This window comes from Nycticebus coucang, chromosome 1 (assembly GCF_027406575.1).
Source record: "Nycticebus coucang isolate mNycCou1 chromosome 1, mNycCou1.pri, whole genome shotgun sequence".
NCBI classification, from domain to species: domain Eukaryota; kingdom Metazoa; phylum Chordata; class Mammalia; order Primates; family Lorisidae; genus Nycticebus; species Nycticebus coucang.
The window spans coordinates 84,115,270-84,134,334 of record NC_069780.1 but is presented as its reverse complement, the minus strand read 5'-3'; the positions used below and the strand labels follow the sequence as shown (position 1 = coordinate 84,134,334).

General features: G+C 36.5%; 1 protein-coding gene across 5 annotated transcripts in view; it reads right to left on the bottom strand.

Moving 5' to 3' along the window:
- GRIA2 (glutamate ionotropic receptor AMPA type subunit 2) overlaps positions 1–15,152 on the bottom strand; it is a 161,996-nt gene extending 146,844 nt beyond the window's left edge. For 4 of the 5 annotated variants that reach the window (XR_008378766.1, XR_008378767.1, XM_053583474.1 and 1 more), the window contains exons 1-2: positions 14,419–15,008; positions 13,748–13,888 (exon numbers count right to left, since the gene is read on the bottom strand). Coding sequence is in view for 3 of the 5 variants with exons in the window: in XM_053583474.1 (XP_053439449.1) it covers positions 13,748–13,888; positions 14,419–14,506 (229 nt within the window). In the remaining 2 variants the exon portion in view is untranslated. Of the gene's footprint in view, positions 1–13,747; positions 13,889–14,418; positions 15,009–15,035 lie in introns of those variants that run through there. The other variant, XM_053583479.1, reaches the window with a different exon arrangement.
- Between the last annotated feature and the right edge of the window lie 3,913 nt (positions 15,153–19,065).

Sequence of the window (19,065 nt, the reverse complement as noted above, 5' to 3'; positions counted from 1 at the left end):
TGAACAAGGTTCAAGATCTAGAGGCAATAAAACAAACAATTTATACCCCCCTACACATCCACAGAAATACAAATGATGTTATCATTGTAAATTTTAGTGATGAGACACCAATAACAAAATTTCTAAAGATTCAACATGTACACCACCTGTAATATGAGGCAGAAACAGACGTGCTCATATACTCTAGGTAGGACTGTGAATTGACATGCCTTTTTTGAATACCTAACAAAGTTTTACCCTTTTTTTTTTTTTTTGGAGTATTGAACCCTCCACCTCCAACATATGGGGCCGGTCCCCTACTCCTTTGAGCCACAGGTGCCGCCCCTAATGAAGTTTTAAATGCAAATGCATTTTGACTGCAAGGTATCCCACTTGCAGCAATCTAGTCTACAAACTCGAATATGTTATTAAAAAAGAAAAGAAGAAAACAATCATTTACCAAAGGTAGGCTAAATAACAACAGGCTACCAAGCAAAATCTACAAAGAAAGATGAAATCTATGCAGATAAAGGCAGCCTTCTGGTTTATGTTGAATAGAATATAATCAACATACAAAACAGTATATATTACCCTACCATTTTAGAAACCATTGATAGCGATTATCTCAGGGAAGTGAAATTGATACGTGTATGGAAGGAAAATAATATTTATTACATCCTCTTTGGTAATTATTTTCATCGTTGTTTGTAAGCATCAAAATATAAAGACCTTAAGAATCTAAATTCAAAATTTCTGCATGTCTTACTTAAGTCTTAAATCATCCACAACACCAAAATGTTATTGTTTGAGCAAATATTTTAATTCTTTTATATGATTTTTGTCACATGTTAAAGCTGCATCAATTTTTTTTAGATAATCACAATTTTTGAGCTGAAATTCTCAAACTTCTATAATAATCAAAGTGCAGATAGTATAAAATCTGGGTTAATGTTACAAGAGTGGTAAGGTTGCATTATCCGCTGTAGTGAGGTGTTATTATCTCTGAGATTATTCAAAATAACTATACACATCGATGTTATAAAATATTTTGTAAAACCTACTATGCTAAAACTTGAAATTTGCTTCAATGATAATAAGCTGAAATAGTATTTACTATAATTAAATGGTATAATCCAAATAAATTCATTTATTTAAAGACCACCCAGCAATTTATGTAATCTATGCCAATGAAAACTGAATTGAAGAGATTTTGGCAATGGAAGAAAAAAAAATCATATGCAAAATAAAATAAAAATTATCATTTCCTAATGTGATTCAAAAGACTGAAATAATTGAAATTGTTTTTAACAGCTGTGCAACGGGTATTATAGCTAACATGTATTATTTCTCATTTGGTCATCCAGATGTTCAACAATATATTCTAAGTCCATATTTAGTACAAAAGTTTTTCATCTTTCATAGAGAATCTTTTTTATATCTTCTATACAATTTTTTAAATTACCATTTCGGCTTTTAATATAATTTGATTCATATCTAGTTCTGAGACATGGAATAATACCTTTTAAATGATCTAGAAATAATGATTACACATTCTCATGCAGTAAGAAAATCACCCAGCTGACCTAGATTAATGACTCCTACTTTTACATGAAGAAAAAGATTTTGCACCCATGAATAATTCTATCCTTCCAGTAGAGAAGCCTTATCTTGTTCTTTGTCACCTCAGACATTACCAAAATGATTGGCACAGGACAAGTACCTATTAAAAGCTCAAGGAAATAAGAAAAGAAAGAAGAAAATACTGTGAGAAGCGTTTGGTGCATACAATGTGGAGTAAACACTGAAGATAAACATTTGACTTTTAGCCAGTACATTCTAACTCAGGCCTAAACGCAAAACCATCAATATAATGCTATTTTGTAAAGAAACAGATAAGCTTTGAAGAGTAATTTGACCCATGTTCTTACTATTTTACATTAATGAGTCCGGATGACTGCTCTTCACCGTGATATTAGGCACCATCAGAATAAAGAGAGTTAGAACAGAATGAGGTAGTGAATGGCTTATAAACTATAACACAGACAAACTCAACTCACATGTAGGATATCCTTGTTTTTACTTATTATCAGTGTCTACACCCCCCTACCCCATCTGCTCTCCAAAGAAGTAATCTCTGGCTGTACAATTATTTGATTTTTTTTTTAACTTCCAGATTTTGTCATCAGACCAAAAACAGTCAAGGAGAGCCTCCGTTCTATGCTGAGGAAGGAACTTAGGAGGAGAAGGCAATGGACTAGCCAAACGGCAGCAAGACGCAGACAATTGATCCCCAGGAAAGAAGTCACAATGCACCTATCCCATGTTTGATGCCATCATATCAATGGGAAATACCTACTGTCATTTTTATTGATCAGATGTATTAACAGTGGAATTAGCAGCTGAACAGTGTCAGATACTCACACTGACCAGTATATACCTTTTTTAGTTTATGCATGATTTTCAGTTCTTGCATTTGTTAAATTTTAGGAAGAAGGTTGTGGATCAAGGACATATCAAAGCTCTTGTAAAATGTGGATGTTCATCAGTTTGGGGAAAAAAGATGATAAAATAAAATCCTAATCTCTAATGTTAGCTTGAATGATCATATAAAAGAAGCTAACTATTTTGAAAATTATGTAGAAATAACTGTTAGTTCCCTGCCCCTCAAAGCATGGAACTAAGTATATGTGACTAATATGCAGGCTCACAGGAAATGGAATCACTAAAGTTAGCATTATTAATCACTGTATTATATAAGGCAACTACTCTCCTCCCTTTTAAACCTGACAACTAACTTACAAGGCAGGTGTTACAATGAATCCTCATTTTATAGAGGAGGAAACAAGACTAGAAAGTTTAACTGATTTATATAAAGTCACAGAACACAGAACTAGTAAATATTGGAATCATAATTTTAATTCCTGGCTGCCGATTCAAGTATTCTAGCCACTCTGCCAACTGACACTGACAAAGACGCTGGCTTTGGAAACAGCCTGCTTGTTTTCTAAACAAAAGCTTCTCCACAAAACTATAGCACCTTAGAACAAGTGATTTAATTTTTTCTCATCTGAAAATGGGTATAATAATAATGCCATTTAATAGGATAAGTGGAATTTAACTCTACAGAGCTTCTCCTCGACTTCTCTGAACATACCATTTGGTTCACCACAAGGGACTAATACATAAGGAAGAAGGGACTATTGGGATCTTTTATGAAAAACAAATTGAAATATTTATTTTTGTATTCAATGCCCCCAATGATATTACCATGACAAGGAAACTGAGTCTTACCTACAAAGAGTAAAAATATGTTGTATCATAGAGCTACTAATTGTATTTGAACCGATTTTGACTAATTTGATAGTCTGTGTTCTCAATTTTCAATGGAAAATTGACTGCTTTTCCATTTAAATAAATATGATTTAATTAATTAAATAATTAAATAAAACATTAAGAAGCCTTAATGCATTCTGTTCAACAAAGTGTTGACTTGAAAAATCTGGCAAGGACAAAAGAGTTTCAAATTGTTCAACATCTTATTCAGTAAGTGAAAGGCAGTAAAGGGGAAGATGTAATACTACTTTAGATTCAACACCTAGGTCTCAACAACCATGCTTATCCTATAATGCACTAAACAGAACTTCAGTGGCTTACTTGGTTTATTTGGTTAGCCTCTTTTTTTAGCCCCCAATAGCCTTGGTATATAAGCAGTAGAAAAAGATTCCAACAAAAATGTAGAAATGCGCTGGGGTGGGGACAGGGAACGCTGTGCTTCTCAAAGATTCCAAGGCAACACTATCCAAACATCCTTTATCACAGAAAATAATACTAGAAGTTCACTAATGTCTGGACACTCCCACACGCTAAACACAACTCACGTTTTATAACCATTGAGTGTCTTCACAACAATCAGGTAAGGTAAGATTCCCTTTGGCGCAGCTGAAAACTGAGTGTTAGACTCAGACATGGTTCAACATCACACATCTAGTAGTAGGACTGGAATTCAGTCCCAAGTCTAGATAGATACTCAGGCAATGCTATTCTGGATTCCAGGACATAGGGGCTGTAAACGTTTTGTCTTCACAGATGAAACCCTTGTGCATTCATCTTTAAGCTGACAACAATTTTCTGTGTTCTTAAATTTGAAGATGAGGATTTTATGGTCCATTCCTCCAAAGTACTGAAACTACGTATGTACCCTCTTGATATCCCCCATCTGCACTGTCTGTGTTGCTAAAATTTCCTCTGTAAATGTAAATTAGTAATAACACTGTCTACTAGTAAAAACTAAAAAACTGCTACAACAAATAAAACTATAAATTGTAAAGAGTGCTTAGAAATTATAATGCCACAGACTCTGTTGCAAGCATAAACTAAAAACAAGATCAAAATTTTTCAATTCATCACAAACAGAAGATGAAACATGAATAAAGAAAAAAATCATGACATAATTTGGAATGTATTTCTCAAGAAAACTGGCAAAGCACACAAGCACACACACCACTAGAGATCTCCACTTCCCGGCCCTTCTTGGCAAAGACTTGTAATGAGAAAACAAACTTGCCTTTTTTTCTTTCTTCCTTTTTTTCTTTGAAAACCTTTTCCACACTATACGATTTTCAGAGCTGTATCTGCCATAGCTGGATCAGTGAATACAGACAATCCCTTTAATTAAACATATGTAATATACAGTAGCTTATATAAAGCCCAATATGTTTGAAATGTTCTAAATTAATACCACGAAAGAGCATATGACAGTATTTTCAAATGTAATCACCAAACTAATCACTCCACATTCTATAATCTTTAATTTTCAGTATGAAACTACTCATTGTGTTCTATATCTCAGTCTTAATTTGTCCTGTGAATAATTTTTGAATAAGCTTCAATGATCAAAAAATTACACATGGTTTGAGAATTACCATTAAATTAGTTAACTATTCTTTCAAGACATGCTACTATTTTTAAAATATATGCAGGATTGTTTAAAATATTGTTATTCCTCTAACACCTCATTAGAGAAATAAAAGAAACAGACGCATATATCATCACTGATAAACTAAATAATAGACTTTTCTGTGTTCTACAGAGATGAAACTCTTCAGTTGGACTAGCTACAACATTTCAGGTTCCCGAAGCAGGAGACAAGGTTAATTACGACATGGTTCGTGTTCCTCATAAAATTTGTGGTCAAACAGTGTGTTCTACATTATATATTTTTACTTGTAATATTTTTCAAAACTGTTCAGTCGATATTTGACCTCAGAATTTTCCAGGATAACTTTTTGGCCAGCCTAGGATGATAAAGCACCAAAATTTGAGTTTTTGCCTGAGAGAAATTCATATGGCCTCCCCTTCTTCTTGTCTCTCTCTGAAAATAGTAAATAGTTCCTACTATTTGTCACAATTCATATTATGTTAACAATTCAGTCTTTTAGTAGTTCAGTGTTAGTGCAGAAGATTGTCCATAAATGTGCAAACTAAACAAATTGTTAAGTAAAAGAGAAGCTTAAACAAAGGAAGGAAGGTAAGTAGGAAGTGTAGGAAGAAGGAAGAAGAGAAGAAGGGAAAAATGGATCCCCAGTTGTAAATTCCTACAGCCTTCCTTAGTACACCACGTTATACTGCCGCTTAGAGCGTTTCCCTTTTTCTTCATAGCCTCCTCTCTCACACGTCTATAAATCTGGCAATTTCAATCTATAATAAAAAAAGAAATACTTTTCCCTTACCCTGAACATATTTACTTCAATGTACCCATTCTATTTATTTACTCGAGCATAAGATATAAAGTACATATATCAAATTACTGACATATACTTACTTCAGTGGCCTGAATACAGGGATACTAGAGAAATTATAAAACAAATGCTGAATCTGAAATAGAACAGTATTTTTTTTTTCCTCAAATTCCTGAGCTCAACCAAGTCTTCTACCTTAGCCCCTAAAGTGACTGGAAATACAGGCTCAAACTACTCACCACCACACCTGGCTACTGCACTTTTGTTTGTTTTGTTTTGTTTTGTTTTGTTTTGTTTAGAGGCAGGATCTCACTATGTTGCCCAGTCTAGTCTCCAACTCTCGGCCTCAAGTGATCTTCCTATCTTGGCCTCCCAAAGTGCTAGGAGTACAGACATGAGCCACTTCGCCTGGCTCTGAGCAGTATTGTAATGCAGACACTTAATTTTAGCTGCAAAGATTTATGGTTGAGGAAACTCTTCGTTTATCTAATTATATAACTTGAGTTTTGATTAAATTTTAGCAGAAGTTGGAAATGATTGACTCAGGTCATTTTCTCTTATAGACATGAAGAATCAGGTAATACTCTGGTACACTTTAGTAACCATTTATATAAACATATTTCAGTTACTTCTAGCCATAAATTGAGTATTTAGAAAGATTGAATTAAATATATTTACACTGCAGGGGTAACTTCTCAGGTGCCCTTAAATTCATCAGAAAGAATGTATCAGAGGACCTTAAAATAAATGAACATTTATTTTTTGAAATTAATTACATGAAGAGCAAACAAACTTCACAGAAATAGAATACGCTATTCAGAGTGTTTTAGACAAACTACAATTTAAGCCATTTTCCATTCAACTCAACTTGTGCTCATATTTTAAATACTGAAATAATCATGGAAAAATGTAAGTGCTGACATAGCATAGACATAAATAACTATATAAAACAATAAACTGAAATTATGAAGAATATTCCAAATGGTAAAACTATTAAAAGTATATCAGTTGCTTTAAAAATATTAATAAATAAAAATCAAAACAATCTGAAAAACTGCCCACTCACAAATTCCCTTTCTATAATGAACCCAGTATCTCCCAAATCTATTTGTTTGATTCAGGGGAAGACACAATTCAAGACTCTAAATTTTAAAACTGTCTTTAACCTTAAGCTATAAGGTAGTAGTAAGCCCTTTGGACAGTTTTTCCAATATTATGTGTTTATGTGAGAAAAATAAACATATAATAACAAGGTACTTTGCACAAGCAAATTGTCCATAGAATTAAAATAAGAGAAAGCAAAATTGTTAGAAAACAATCTGTGATGATAGACCTCAGGCCCAAAAGAAAAAAAAAAATCATACACAGTAGTGCAAATACAGCAACTAGTCCACAACTGTATCCATGAACTCATTTCCAAATACACTCTAAAAGAAAAAAATAATATTTTTGTAATTTTGTATTGTTTAAAAATTTGCACTAAAGGAATTAATACAGAAAATAGTGGTATATAATACCCCAGTTAGAGTCAGAGAGGGGGTCGCTAAAACAATTTTGTGGCCATTGATGGAATATGCACACTCACATTTTTAGAATATCTAAAACTAAAATGGAAGCTAAGTCAGTCCATAACTGTCAAGGCTCTTGTAATGGAGTCTTGTGTTCTAACCACTTGCAATATGACTTCTGTATCTTCCTAATAGCATTATAAATCCTGCTTAAGATGATCACTGGGCATATATTCAGCAAATCATTTTAATACACATCAGTGTCACTTTGGGGATAAAAATAACAACTATAAACATATCTAGCTCATAGATGAAAATGAAAAAATATATCTCCATTGAAATAAAATTTGAGACAGTTACAGAGTGAACTGTTTTCAAATTCAAATGCATAACAAAAACTAAATTCTAACTCTAAAAAGTATTTAGATTATTTAGTATTTAGGTCATTAGAGAAAATATCAAAAATTTTGCCTGAAATTTCAACAATAGAAGAGTAAATATTTAATGAAATCTGGGAATTCTTCAGTACAATCTACTCAAAAAAAAATAAAAGGAAGTATAATCTAGTCACTGGCCATTAACATCCCAATCAAATGTTTAAATCAAATATAAGATTTTAGCTCTGAGTATAACATACTCTGCGTACTTGACCAAAAAAGATTTAAAGAATAGTTCCCAATTCAATTTAGATATTATTTCCTGTAATAGCAATTTCTCTGTTGCCTTTTTTTTTTTTTTTTTGCAGTTTTTGGCCAGGGCCAGGTTTGAACCCACCACCTCTAGTGTATGGGGACAGCGCCCTACTCCTTTGAGCCACAGGAACCACCTACCTTTTTGTGTGTGTTCTTTAAGGGCAAGGGAAGAGTAGGAAGGAGAAAAAGTCAAGGGAAAAAGATCACATTTTCTGAAAACTCAACAGCCACACATACTGAAATAATCAGGAAACCACCACTCTTTTTCAGCTTGCTTTCACATTTTTAGATTCTCAGAAGGTTGAAAGTTTGTAAAATGTTATTGGAAGAGATTACAGGAAAATCTAAGCATCTGCTTGTCATAATGTCACAGTACCATGACCCTAGCACTTTTAAGGCTTGATGTGAAGCAGAAAACCCCCATCCCTCTCGAGCTAGCAGATTAAAGCTTACAAAACTTTAAACATTAATACTGTAGGGATAAATTCTTACTAACTTAAGTTCCTCTAGTCGCAAATGATGTTTATTTAAATACTTTATCTCATCTCAAAATAAAAAATCTGAACCAATGCCATTCTTTGATTTGTTTAGTAAACTCTGTCATTATCCTGAAATTCTCAAGAATAGAAGTATTATCTGTTATAGGAAGAGCTATCTCTTTCTTTACCGTCTCCAGTTGAATATAACTGAGTATTTACAATACCAGGTTGTCCTGGTATGTGTTCATGATTTTCTTCATAGGATGAACTCTTATTGCTTAAAGATGTTTAAGTTGAGCCTGGTTCTACAGAATTTTTGCATATATTTAAGTCAGTACCTCCATCTATTTGTGACTACCTCAACAAAAATGACAAAACACAGTAACTCAGCCAATCCATAACTACGTACACCCTATAATTACCATTATAAATACACATCTTCACACACACGTACACACAGAGGGAATTTCATGCTTTAGACTGTAATAAAGGCTTAGAAAACATAAATAATTAGATTAACAGAGATATACAATCTCAATAATTTCTGACTAAAATTCAATGATAAGGAATACATTCTCAAAAATGATATTGAGGAATCAAGATTTAAAAACTAAAAAAATAGGGGTGACACCTATGGCTCAAAGGAGTAGGCCACCAGCCCCATATACCGGAGATGGTGGGTTCAAACCCAGCCCCGGTGAAAAACTGCAAAAAATAAATAAATAAATATAAATAAATAAATAAATAAAATTTTCTCTCTTCCAAGAGTATTTATAGTAAACTGTTTCTATAGGTTGTAAATCAAATTTATATGAATAAGATAATCTTTTTAATAATAAAATGTAGAGCAATCAGTTTATAAAAGAAGTTGAAAGTTATTTTTCAAACAGAATTTTAAATGACTTTTCAAATTAGATGTCATTTATTTTCAGTTTCTCTAAATTTACTTGTGTATAATGTTTTAAAAGGTTTTTAGTGTGCGCAACAGTTTTATGAAAGAACAATATTTTCTCCAACATCTCCATCTGCTGGTTTAGAGAAAAAGTAGATTTTTATTTGCAATTTCTTTAATAGTTTTATAACTTATTTTCTTTTATGTAATTGAAATATAAAGTTATTAAATAATTTGTAACCATACTGATAACTATTTGTTGAAGTCATTCATCAAAAGAATTAGAGAAGATTTTGAAAAGTAAATTCAATATTTAATACTTTCAATACCCAAGTCCTATGGGATAAAATACTTACGGTTTTAACCCTTTAGACAAGTTTTATTTTGAACAAATTTGAGTAATTAGCCAAACAGTAAAATATACTAAAATTGTTTCGAATGAAAAAGTTCTTAGTATTTTCCAAAAATCTGCCATTGATTTTGTTAGGTAACTATGTACTATACGTGGTATATATACACATACTAATATGAAATTTATTATTTTCGCAAAAAGTTAGGTATTTTTTAGTTATTGTAATAAAATGCTGGCATTTAAGAACTATTGGAATACCCTTACATCGTCATTAAAGTTCCTGAACAAGACCACAGCTGCCAATGCACACAAAATGCATCAAGGCCTACGATGCTTTTGACAATGTCTCAAAAGAGCATAGAGGGAAAAGGCTAGAGAAAATGAGTTACCATGGGAAAAGTATTCACTTAATCAGTGATAACTCAAAGGCATTCATTTAATATTTATTGAATGAATAAAAGAATTCTTGAGGCCCATTGCTGGTTTCAATTTTTTTTTCCAGTTTTAGCCTTTTTATTTTCTCAAAAAGAGTCTTGTGTTTGAAAAACCTTCATGAAGAATTCTTCATAAGTGTTACTACTATCTCTAGCTGAGGAGAAAGGGAAGAAGGAAAGGAAAGAAGGAATAAAGGGTGAGAGTGAAGAAAAAAAGGAAAGACAGACAGAAATATAAAGAAATTGGAAATCCATCTTTATTTCCTCAGGTACCCATGGAAACAAATGGGAACAAGCAATACTTTCATGACCCCACTCTGACTGTGAAATGCAAGGATGTGAGGGCTCAGTAAGATGCACACAGTCAATTTACTCAGTTCAGAATAGAAGGAATTCATTTCTTTTGTAACCTTAACCCATTCAGTGGATCTCTCTGGGCCCTTAAATCAATGTCGACATCAATATTTTCAAAGAAGTTTCTTAAAACAAAATTAAATTCAATTTTTTTCTTTTGAAATTATATTATTAAGGCATAAAATTCAACTTTCTTAATATACGAATTTAACCCTGTGGGATTTTTATGGTTAAAAGAACAAGCTACTTTGTCATCACTGAATGATGATCCATGTTATTTAATACTGTAGTTAAAAAGAAGAATTCCTGAGATTTCTGGAGGAAATAGAAAAAGATGTATTGGTCTTAGCTATCAACGTATTTAATGCTGTTTCTTCCACTTCATATACAAAACAATTGTGTGGATTCCTCTGACTAAAAAGGCGAGAAATCAAAGGACAGAAGGAGAAGCACTGGAGAAAAACCTTGAGCAGGATTTAAGTGATCAAGACCCATCTTGACAAATTTGACATTGGAGATTTCTATTCATTTATTGACTTTGTGGTTGCAGTTTACATAAGCATCTTTCTCTCTCTCCCCTCCCTTCTCTCTCTTTCTCCTGAAGAGTTAAACTAACTTTTCATTTTCTATTGGGCTTAGCACCAAAAAAAGAAAGATAAAAATACTCCAAATTTTGAAATTCCTAAAGAGATAAGGACATTGAGCCAGAAAAAAATGTTAACTGATTTGTTCAGTCAATGGGTCAGTGTCAACTCCAGAAAATTCTACCCAAGGAGCCTCTCTTCTCTAACAGGGCTTCACTAGTTCCTTTTAACAATCAGTGCCATTACTCATAACATGGGAGCTGCAAATGCTGGGATTCAGAATTGTCGTGTTAGCATCTTTAAAATATGTCCAGTTCCTCAAAATAATTTGTTCTCCCCAGATAATAATCAATGGAGGATACCTTTAGGATCTGGAGACAGGCCCGTATCTATTCAAGCTTCGCTTTAAAAGAAAAACAAAAAATCTGTGCAAATAAAGATTTGATTATCCCAGCCTCCCAGAACTAGGAATTAAATTGTGTGTTTTTTACAAAATGAAATCCATGTGTTTATTAAATGAATACATTCATTTCCTAAAAAATTCATGAATGTATAGGGGTAATATATGCACATATTCTGGATGTATGTCTTATTTCAGAAAAATTTATATTAAAAAAATTCAAAATATATAGACTGAAGACCAAAATTTGGCTTAACCTAACACAATCTATGATTTTTACAAAGCCTCAACACAGTAATTCCATATTTGATGGACTCAAGGAATATTCATTTTGCTCCAGAGACATATCTGTTATTTACAGAGTAAGTGCCTTTCCTTATTTTCTCTAGTGAATGACCCTGAACCGTTAACGGTTTTCAAGAAGTATAGCTGCCAGTACTTTCACGTCCTCCTTAAAATCTGTGCACTCTCTCTAGTCATAGTCTTGCTTTGGGATTCATTACTTATCAAAGCATTTTCACACTACAATGCAATTATACACAGATACTCAGCACAGTTACATGTAAAAATGGAAACTTCTTTATATCAAATGAATTGTCTAAATCTGCTAAGTAATAGGTCAAGCGAAAAGCTTTCAAAATTTAATTTATGTGGGTTTCTTGTCTGTGTGTATGTACTAACAATTTCCAAGATATTTCCGAGATACCCTTTTACCGATATTTTTCATAGCTGCTAATCCACTTTAAGTGCTCTCTCTCTCTCCCGTCTCTCTCTCTCCCGCCCTACCTTTCTTTTCACACTTGGCATCAACAAATGGCATCAACATTTCAAGAAAATACTTAGAACTGAAACCTTCTGAAATCATAAGCAATTGGGTTCTACGCATGTAATACGACCACAATAACGCCCACGTTCAATCGGTCGAAGAAAAGTGTTTCATTTCTTTATTCATCTAGGTGACAGGAGTTGCAAAATGAGTTTCTGTTCCCGAAATTATAATCAAGCTAAATCATGTAGTATTTCACTAACGCCTAGTATGGGGAAGTGGAATGGCCACCAGTTGTTTGTCTAACGTGGGAACGCTGCAGTTGCGCTCTTCCGTGGTAATTTTCCGTTAGCTCCTTTACACTGTAGCCAAAGTGGGAGGTGAGCCATCTGCAAATCTCCCCCCAAATTGTTATCTATGCAATAAAGACTGCGAACATCAAGGCAGGAAAGGATCACTCCAGCCCAGCCGGCAGGAAAGGATGGCAGCGGCCGGGCAGAAGGCAGGAGGCCCATTGGCGGCCGCGGCCCTGCCCACACCCGCGCGGGGGAGGGAGCGCGGGGACCAGGGCTCGCGAGCCTTTCCCATTGAACCTTTTAGATGCCAATTGTTCCGTTTCTAGCATTTTATCCGAAGCCTTCTCGGAGCTTCCTAGCGAGTCCCGGAGCACTGAGCGCAGTGGAAGGGATAATATGGAGAACTGCAAAGACTAAAATGGCTGATCGGGGACTTCTCCAGATTTTCAAAGTCGGCCAGATACAACTGCTTCAGAGTTGGCGGCCTTTGCTGGAGCCGGGCTACCTGAGAACAAAGCGCGCCCGGCCGGCAGCTGACCGCGGCGCCCCCGGTGGAACTGTCCGCTTCAACTTCGGCTGCAGCCCAGCTGAGCCCGAGAAACTGACAGCGCTCCCCCAGCCCCCTCCCAGCCCCACCCCCAGCCACCCCGCCGAGTCCCGGCCTGCGTCAGCCTAGCTCCTCGCCCCTCGGGTGGGCGTTATGTAACAACACCCAGCCGAACTCCAGCGCCATTTCAACAACTTGTCCCACGGAAGAGAATAACGCGAGTCCCGTGGAGGCCGCCGGGCGAGCTCCAGCTGGGGCTGCAGATCTCAACCTCAGGGCCGCAGGCGCGGGCGGCATCTGCCCGGGAAGGCAGCGGGGCGCCGGCAGTCCGGGTGGGATCTGTCCAGCAGCCCCACAGCGCGCCCTGGGGAACAACGTGCTCTCCGCCGGCAGCATGCCGACAGGCGCGCGCGCGGTAGGCGGCGGCGGGGAGTGCTTCTCTCCGAGCACTCCGGCTGAGCGAAAACCCCTAAACCAAGGAAGGCCCCCCCAGCTCCCTAATGCGCGCCCTCTTCAATCCTCAATTCCTTTCCCCCCCTTTTCAGCACCCTCCAGCCAGCGGGGGTCCCCAAGATTACAGCCACCTTCTCTTTACGCCGTCACACGCACGCGCGTGTGCAGTCACTCACCCCCACACACTGACACACACACACACACACACACCACAGTCACACTCCATAGCTTTCCGTGTCCAGCACCCTAAAGACATGAATATTCATTACTCACAAGCATTGGTGACTGCGAAGCTGTTGGCCACCTCCAAATTGTCGATGTGGGGTGTCAGTCTGAACTCCGAAGTGGAAAACTGAACCATTCCTACCCGAAATGCACTGTATTCTTGATCAGCGCCCCTAGGAAATAGCCCCCCTGCAAAGAACAAACAGCAAGCGAGAGAACAGTGTCAGCGCCCGGGAGGGGAAGGAGGGAAGCTCGCTATTGCACAATCCCCCGGGAGTCTCCCATGCACGCGAATAGGCCGAACAGACACATCAACGAACTTGGGCAGCAGGGTTCCAACATCCAAAAGGTAGCCAAGGGGTCAAGATGAGAGAGTCTGAGGGCGAGGGAGGGGGCCAGAAACGTTCGCCTTTCCTCTGAATCACAGCTTTGCGTTCAGACCCCAAGAGAATCTGAACAAACTGGAAAATGATGTTAAGGTAGGATTAATAAAATCGGGGGATCATAAATGAGAAGAGCTTTTCTTCCATTGTATCAAAGACATAGTCATTTCTCTTTGATTCATCCTAAGAAGAATATGTACAGTCTAGGTGGTTTAAATCTGGAATGCAGTCAAGGTATGACATAAGTCTACATGACATGAATTAATTTGTCCACTGTGAACAAAGATTACCACAAAATTATGCACAATTCAAAAGCATAGCACAAAAGGTACCTACCTATCTGTATGCTGTTAGAAGAGACACCAAAAATCAGTCCCCACAAAACAGGAGAAAGGAGGACAGAAATATGCATAATCTTTTGCATTTCCAAGAAAAGTAGAGCATCCACAAAATACCCTTTTTTTTCTCTCTCTCTCTCCTTTTCCTCTCTTCCTTCTTTGGCTGTTCTCCTCAGCAAATTAGATCCTCTGCATTTTGAGACGGCAATTTAGCACCAAGCTTCTAAAAACCTGAAGTGGAGGCAGAAGAATCCCTATTTCCCAGATTCTGCTGGTGGCTGCCGATGCCCTGCACCCTGTGCCGGCTCGCGAAGTCCGGAGGATGGCTGGATGCAGTTTTCAGCAGAGCCGCCGCTGTGGTCCCCGTGTCTCGGAGTATTCAGCACCCTCCCATGCACTCACACACACTCACCCTCTCGCGCGCTCTTCTCGCTCTCTCCACGCTCACCCGCGCGCGCGCGCACACACACACACACACATATACACGCACACATACATACACTCACACGCACAGGCGAGTCACAGAGAGGGGCAGGCAGTCCCGGACGCGCGTGCGCGACTCGCGATAGGCGGCGGGCGCGAGCGGCCACCCCTCCCCCGCGCGGCGCCCCGCACCCCGGCACAGCCTTGGCAGCGTCGGGTGAGCTGCTCTGGGAAAGCGCAGCTCCAAGTCGATAGCCGCTCTCCCACCGCAAAACCTCAGGTTTCCAGAGCTGTCTCTCCCACCGCGCGCTGCTGACTTTCAGCACCGAGGACAGCGCTGCGCTCCCAGTCGCGCGCTCCCTTTGTGCAGCTGCTGCAGCTGCTATGGAAACGCTCCAGCCTGGACCCAATGCAGCAAAGCTGATTTCCGGATGCTGCACAGGAGAAGCCGAATTGCTAATTGTTGTCGGCGGTGGAGAGTTCTCTCACCAGGCCCTCCTGTCTCACATTAAAAGTAATTTTGGTTATCTTCCATCTCCTGAGAAAACCCATTTAGCAGTATGAAAACGCTACCATCCACCTCACCTGACCCAGCCGGAAAGCAAACAAGCAGATAAAATTACCCATCTAAGAAATCTTCCAAAATTGTGAACTTTAGCTTCACGTGATGTAGTCAGGATCCAGGGAAAACCCAAAATGTTATCTTTAAAAGCTAAAGTCTCAGAGGAGATCAAGAGTGACTCTTTGAAACACTTTGCATAGAAATCCCATCAGAGTATATTCCACCGGACCGGGACGCCCTCTGGCCTCGCTGCAGCGCGTGCGGGACTCTCACACCTTCACCGCAGCCTCCCTCCCGCTGTGGAGGCAAATTGACTTGGCTTCTTAGAAGCCCTCTCTTTGCATGGATTGAAAGCAAGCGACTCCGTTTTAGGCAAAGGCTCATAGGAGGAAATGCTTAGAAGATGAAGGCTAGTCTAGAAAGGCTGTGGAGCTACAGAATCTTTCCCAGGAACTTAGATACCCAGTTTTGGTCCTGACCTTTGCAAAAATCACTGACTAAAGAAAGTTAATCTCCCTCGCCGCGTAGAACGCTCGAACCATTGGGGGAGAGAGAGGTTGGAGATAAAAAGTTTGTGAAAACAGTGTTGGTGGGGAGGGTTGAGGACTGGATTTTCCCCTGTGGAATTTATGTTCTTCCTATTACTTGTCAAGCCTATCCCAGGAAACATGCTCCCGCAATTCTCTTGGCTGCCTCATAAATTACTCACCAAGTTGTATATTTTTTGCAGTGTAAGCAGATAAAGGAAGATCAGTGCAAGGAGCTGTTTCCAGCAGGAGGAAGTTTGGCGCTCAAGTTATTAAAGGGAGAAGAGCTAATATTCCAAAATGCCACGAGACTCCATCATGCTGTCTTCTTGTGCAATTTTGACATTAATGTTATGCCCGCAGCCCCCGTGTTGACTGTATTATCTGATTCTTGACTCTTAATGACACTGGGCCTCAATTTTTCCATTTTAAAAATTTCATTTTTAAATGAACAATGTGGACACTTAAGACTCTTAATTCTATTTTTCTGTGATTTCAACTACATCACCTTCCCCTATTTTTGATATTTCTACCTCAGAATATTAGAATAGCTATAATCTATGACTATGTTTACATACTATAGGTAAAAATATCTCCTAACTGTATCACTTAGAAATTATTTTAGTCTGTTAATAAATATTCCACACTATATGCAGCAGGTTCTCTGAATGAAAATGTATTTAGCCTTTTAAATATTAAATTATAAATATAGTAAAAATAAACTAAGTAAATTAAAATAAATTAGAACTAAGATAAATTAGAATTAAAATAAATTAATTTGATTAAATAAAAATAAATGACATATAAATCCAAAACAGCAAAATAAAGATAATTAAATAAACATATATATTTAATAACTATGATGTAAGGCACAAAATAATTTAAAATTATTTCTTTTTTGAAATTTTAAAATTCTAAAGAATGAATGACAGAACAAGTTTTTTTAAACCTTTAAAAAAAATTTTAAATGCCTTTCTAGCCTTTATTTTTTTTCTAGATTAAATTTTTTCCACAAGAAAAACTTCAATTTCATACAAAGTTACTTGGAGCAAAATAGAGAGAGAATGGGGGGAGAGTGGCTTGAATAAGGAATAAACAGTAATGTTTAAAGTGTGGGTTGAGGTAAATTAAATTTAAAAGATAAGAATGCTTCTAAATGATTTTTATCTTAACTTGTTTCAAAGTCAAAGGGAAATATGAACTCAAAATTGAACTACATTCTATATAAAAACAAGACTATAAAAATAAGAATCTGCTGAATCATAGAGCATAGTAAGTAATATGTAAGAGCTCAGGACAACTATTATGGTATGATGGGCAATTATAATTCATACATAAGATGATAATAAAAGTTGTAGGCAGTCATTCCTGTGAGTTAATCGGCTGTTCAATTTATCTTTGTTCACAAGGTAGTTAAGTGTATATACCTTCCACGTATCTTAAAACTTATTTCCTGCAAAATCAGCATAATTGTATTAGCTTTTGTATATATCACACATGAAACTTCTCCAGATTCATCGTAATGTTTAAATAGATTATATATTTCAAGTGCAGAATACTGTCAATATAGGTGTAAGACATTAAATTGATTGAAATAAATGGTTATACTAATAAATGGAAAAATACTGGAATTTACTTTTTGAATGTCCAGAGCTCTAGTTTTAATGCTTATGAACTTCCTGTTTTCAGACTATCTACATCAAATTGATCAGCAATAAAATCAATTTTGAAAATTCCAACCTGCTAAGTGTACAATTGAATCTAATGCTGTTTTACGAGAAACAGAGTTTGCTATTTTCTGCCCTCTGCTGTTCAATTTTGGCAATTATCTAAAACTTAAGTATTATTTCTCCTGCAATAATAGTTAAGGTAGGTAAAAAAAAATAGAGAAAAAAATCTACCTCATCATTAGATGTCTGGTGAGTTTAGCAATTTTTAAAGTTTTAAAATTTTGAAATTAGTGGCAGTGAAAACTTTTAGCTGACTTCATTATAAGAATTAAATTATAAAAGGCATTGTCATAGACCCTACTCACAGAGTTTTAACAAAGTGGAAATCACCACATTCCTGCCTATTTACCCTCTGGGACTGTGAAAATGAAGGACATCTGAAAGACTTGGTGCAACTGAGCATTAGGAAGAAATGAGAGTCCGTGCTATATTCAGCAGAAAATGACAAAGATAGCAGTTCTCACGGAAACCCAGGTTTCAAATATGAGGTCCTATGGGCTAAGACAGAGGAAAAGAAAGAAGTGTAAGAGAAAACCTGAGGATTTTAATTAACCATGGTTATAAATAGAAAAAGATATTTATTCTAAGGGGGTTTCATTCCTTAATTAAGATAAAATGTAATATTAACATACTTATTCAGATTGAGACAATATTGATTTTACATAGTATTTTTTTGTATAGTGAAATTTAAAATCACTAACTTAATAAGAACAATTTTATTACCTTAAAACAAATATCAAAAGCCAAGCTTTTATCATTTATTTTTATAAATTTAAAATAACATACAAAAATGAAAAAAATAATTGAGTTTTCATTTCAGGTTGTTTAGAAGCTTTGATTATATTAATTTTAATTAATTGTATAGCTATAGATAACAATTCTATAAAAAATATTTATTAGAACACAGTGTTTCAATTTATTATTTCACTCACCAAACATTTATTAAGGGGCTACTGTATCCCAAGCACTGTGCTTAATACAGGGAATAAAAAGATGAACCCAGCAGATGATTTTCTTATGAAGATCCCAAACTTTAGGCTAATGATTAGGACCCATGCGATAAGGCTAATAGTGAATAAGAAAAATAGATGAATCATTAAGGCAATATGATGGCAGCAATAAAAGTTTTGTGATGCCCATAATGTCTTGGAGCTCAGGGGAAAAAGGGTCACCGAAAGCTAATGCCTGAGGTTAGCTAAGTGAAGTGTTGGGATTTTGCAGAAGAGTACACTTCCTACTTCAAGGAAAGCAGTGACCTTAGCAAAAGCATGAATGTGGTCCAGGGATTTCAGGTAGCTTAGTGTTTCTAGAACGAAAAATAAAGAAGAAAGGAGGAGCAAAAATGCATAGGACCAAAGTAAGAAATCTGTACTTTATCCTGTAGGGAAAAAAGAACCATTTTT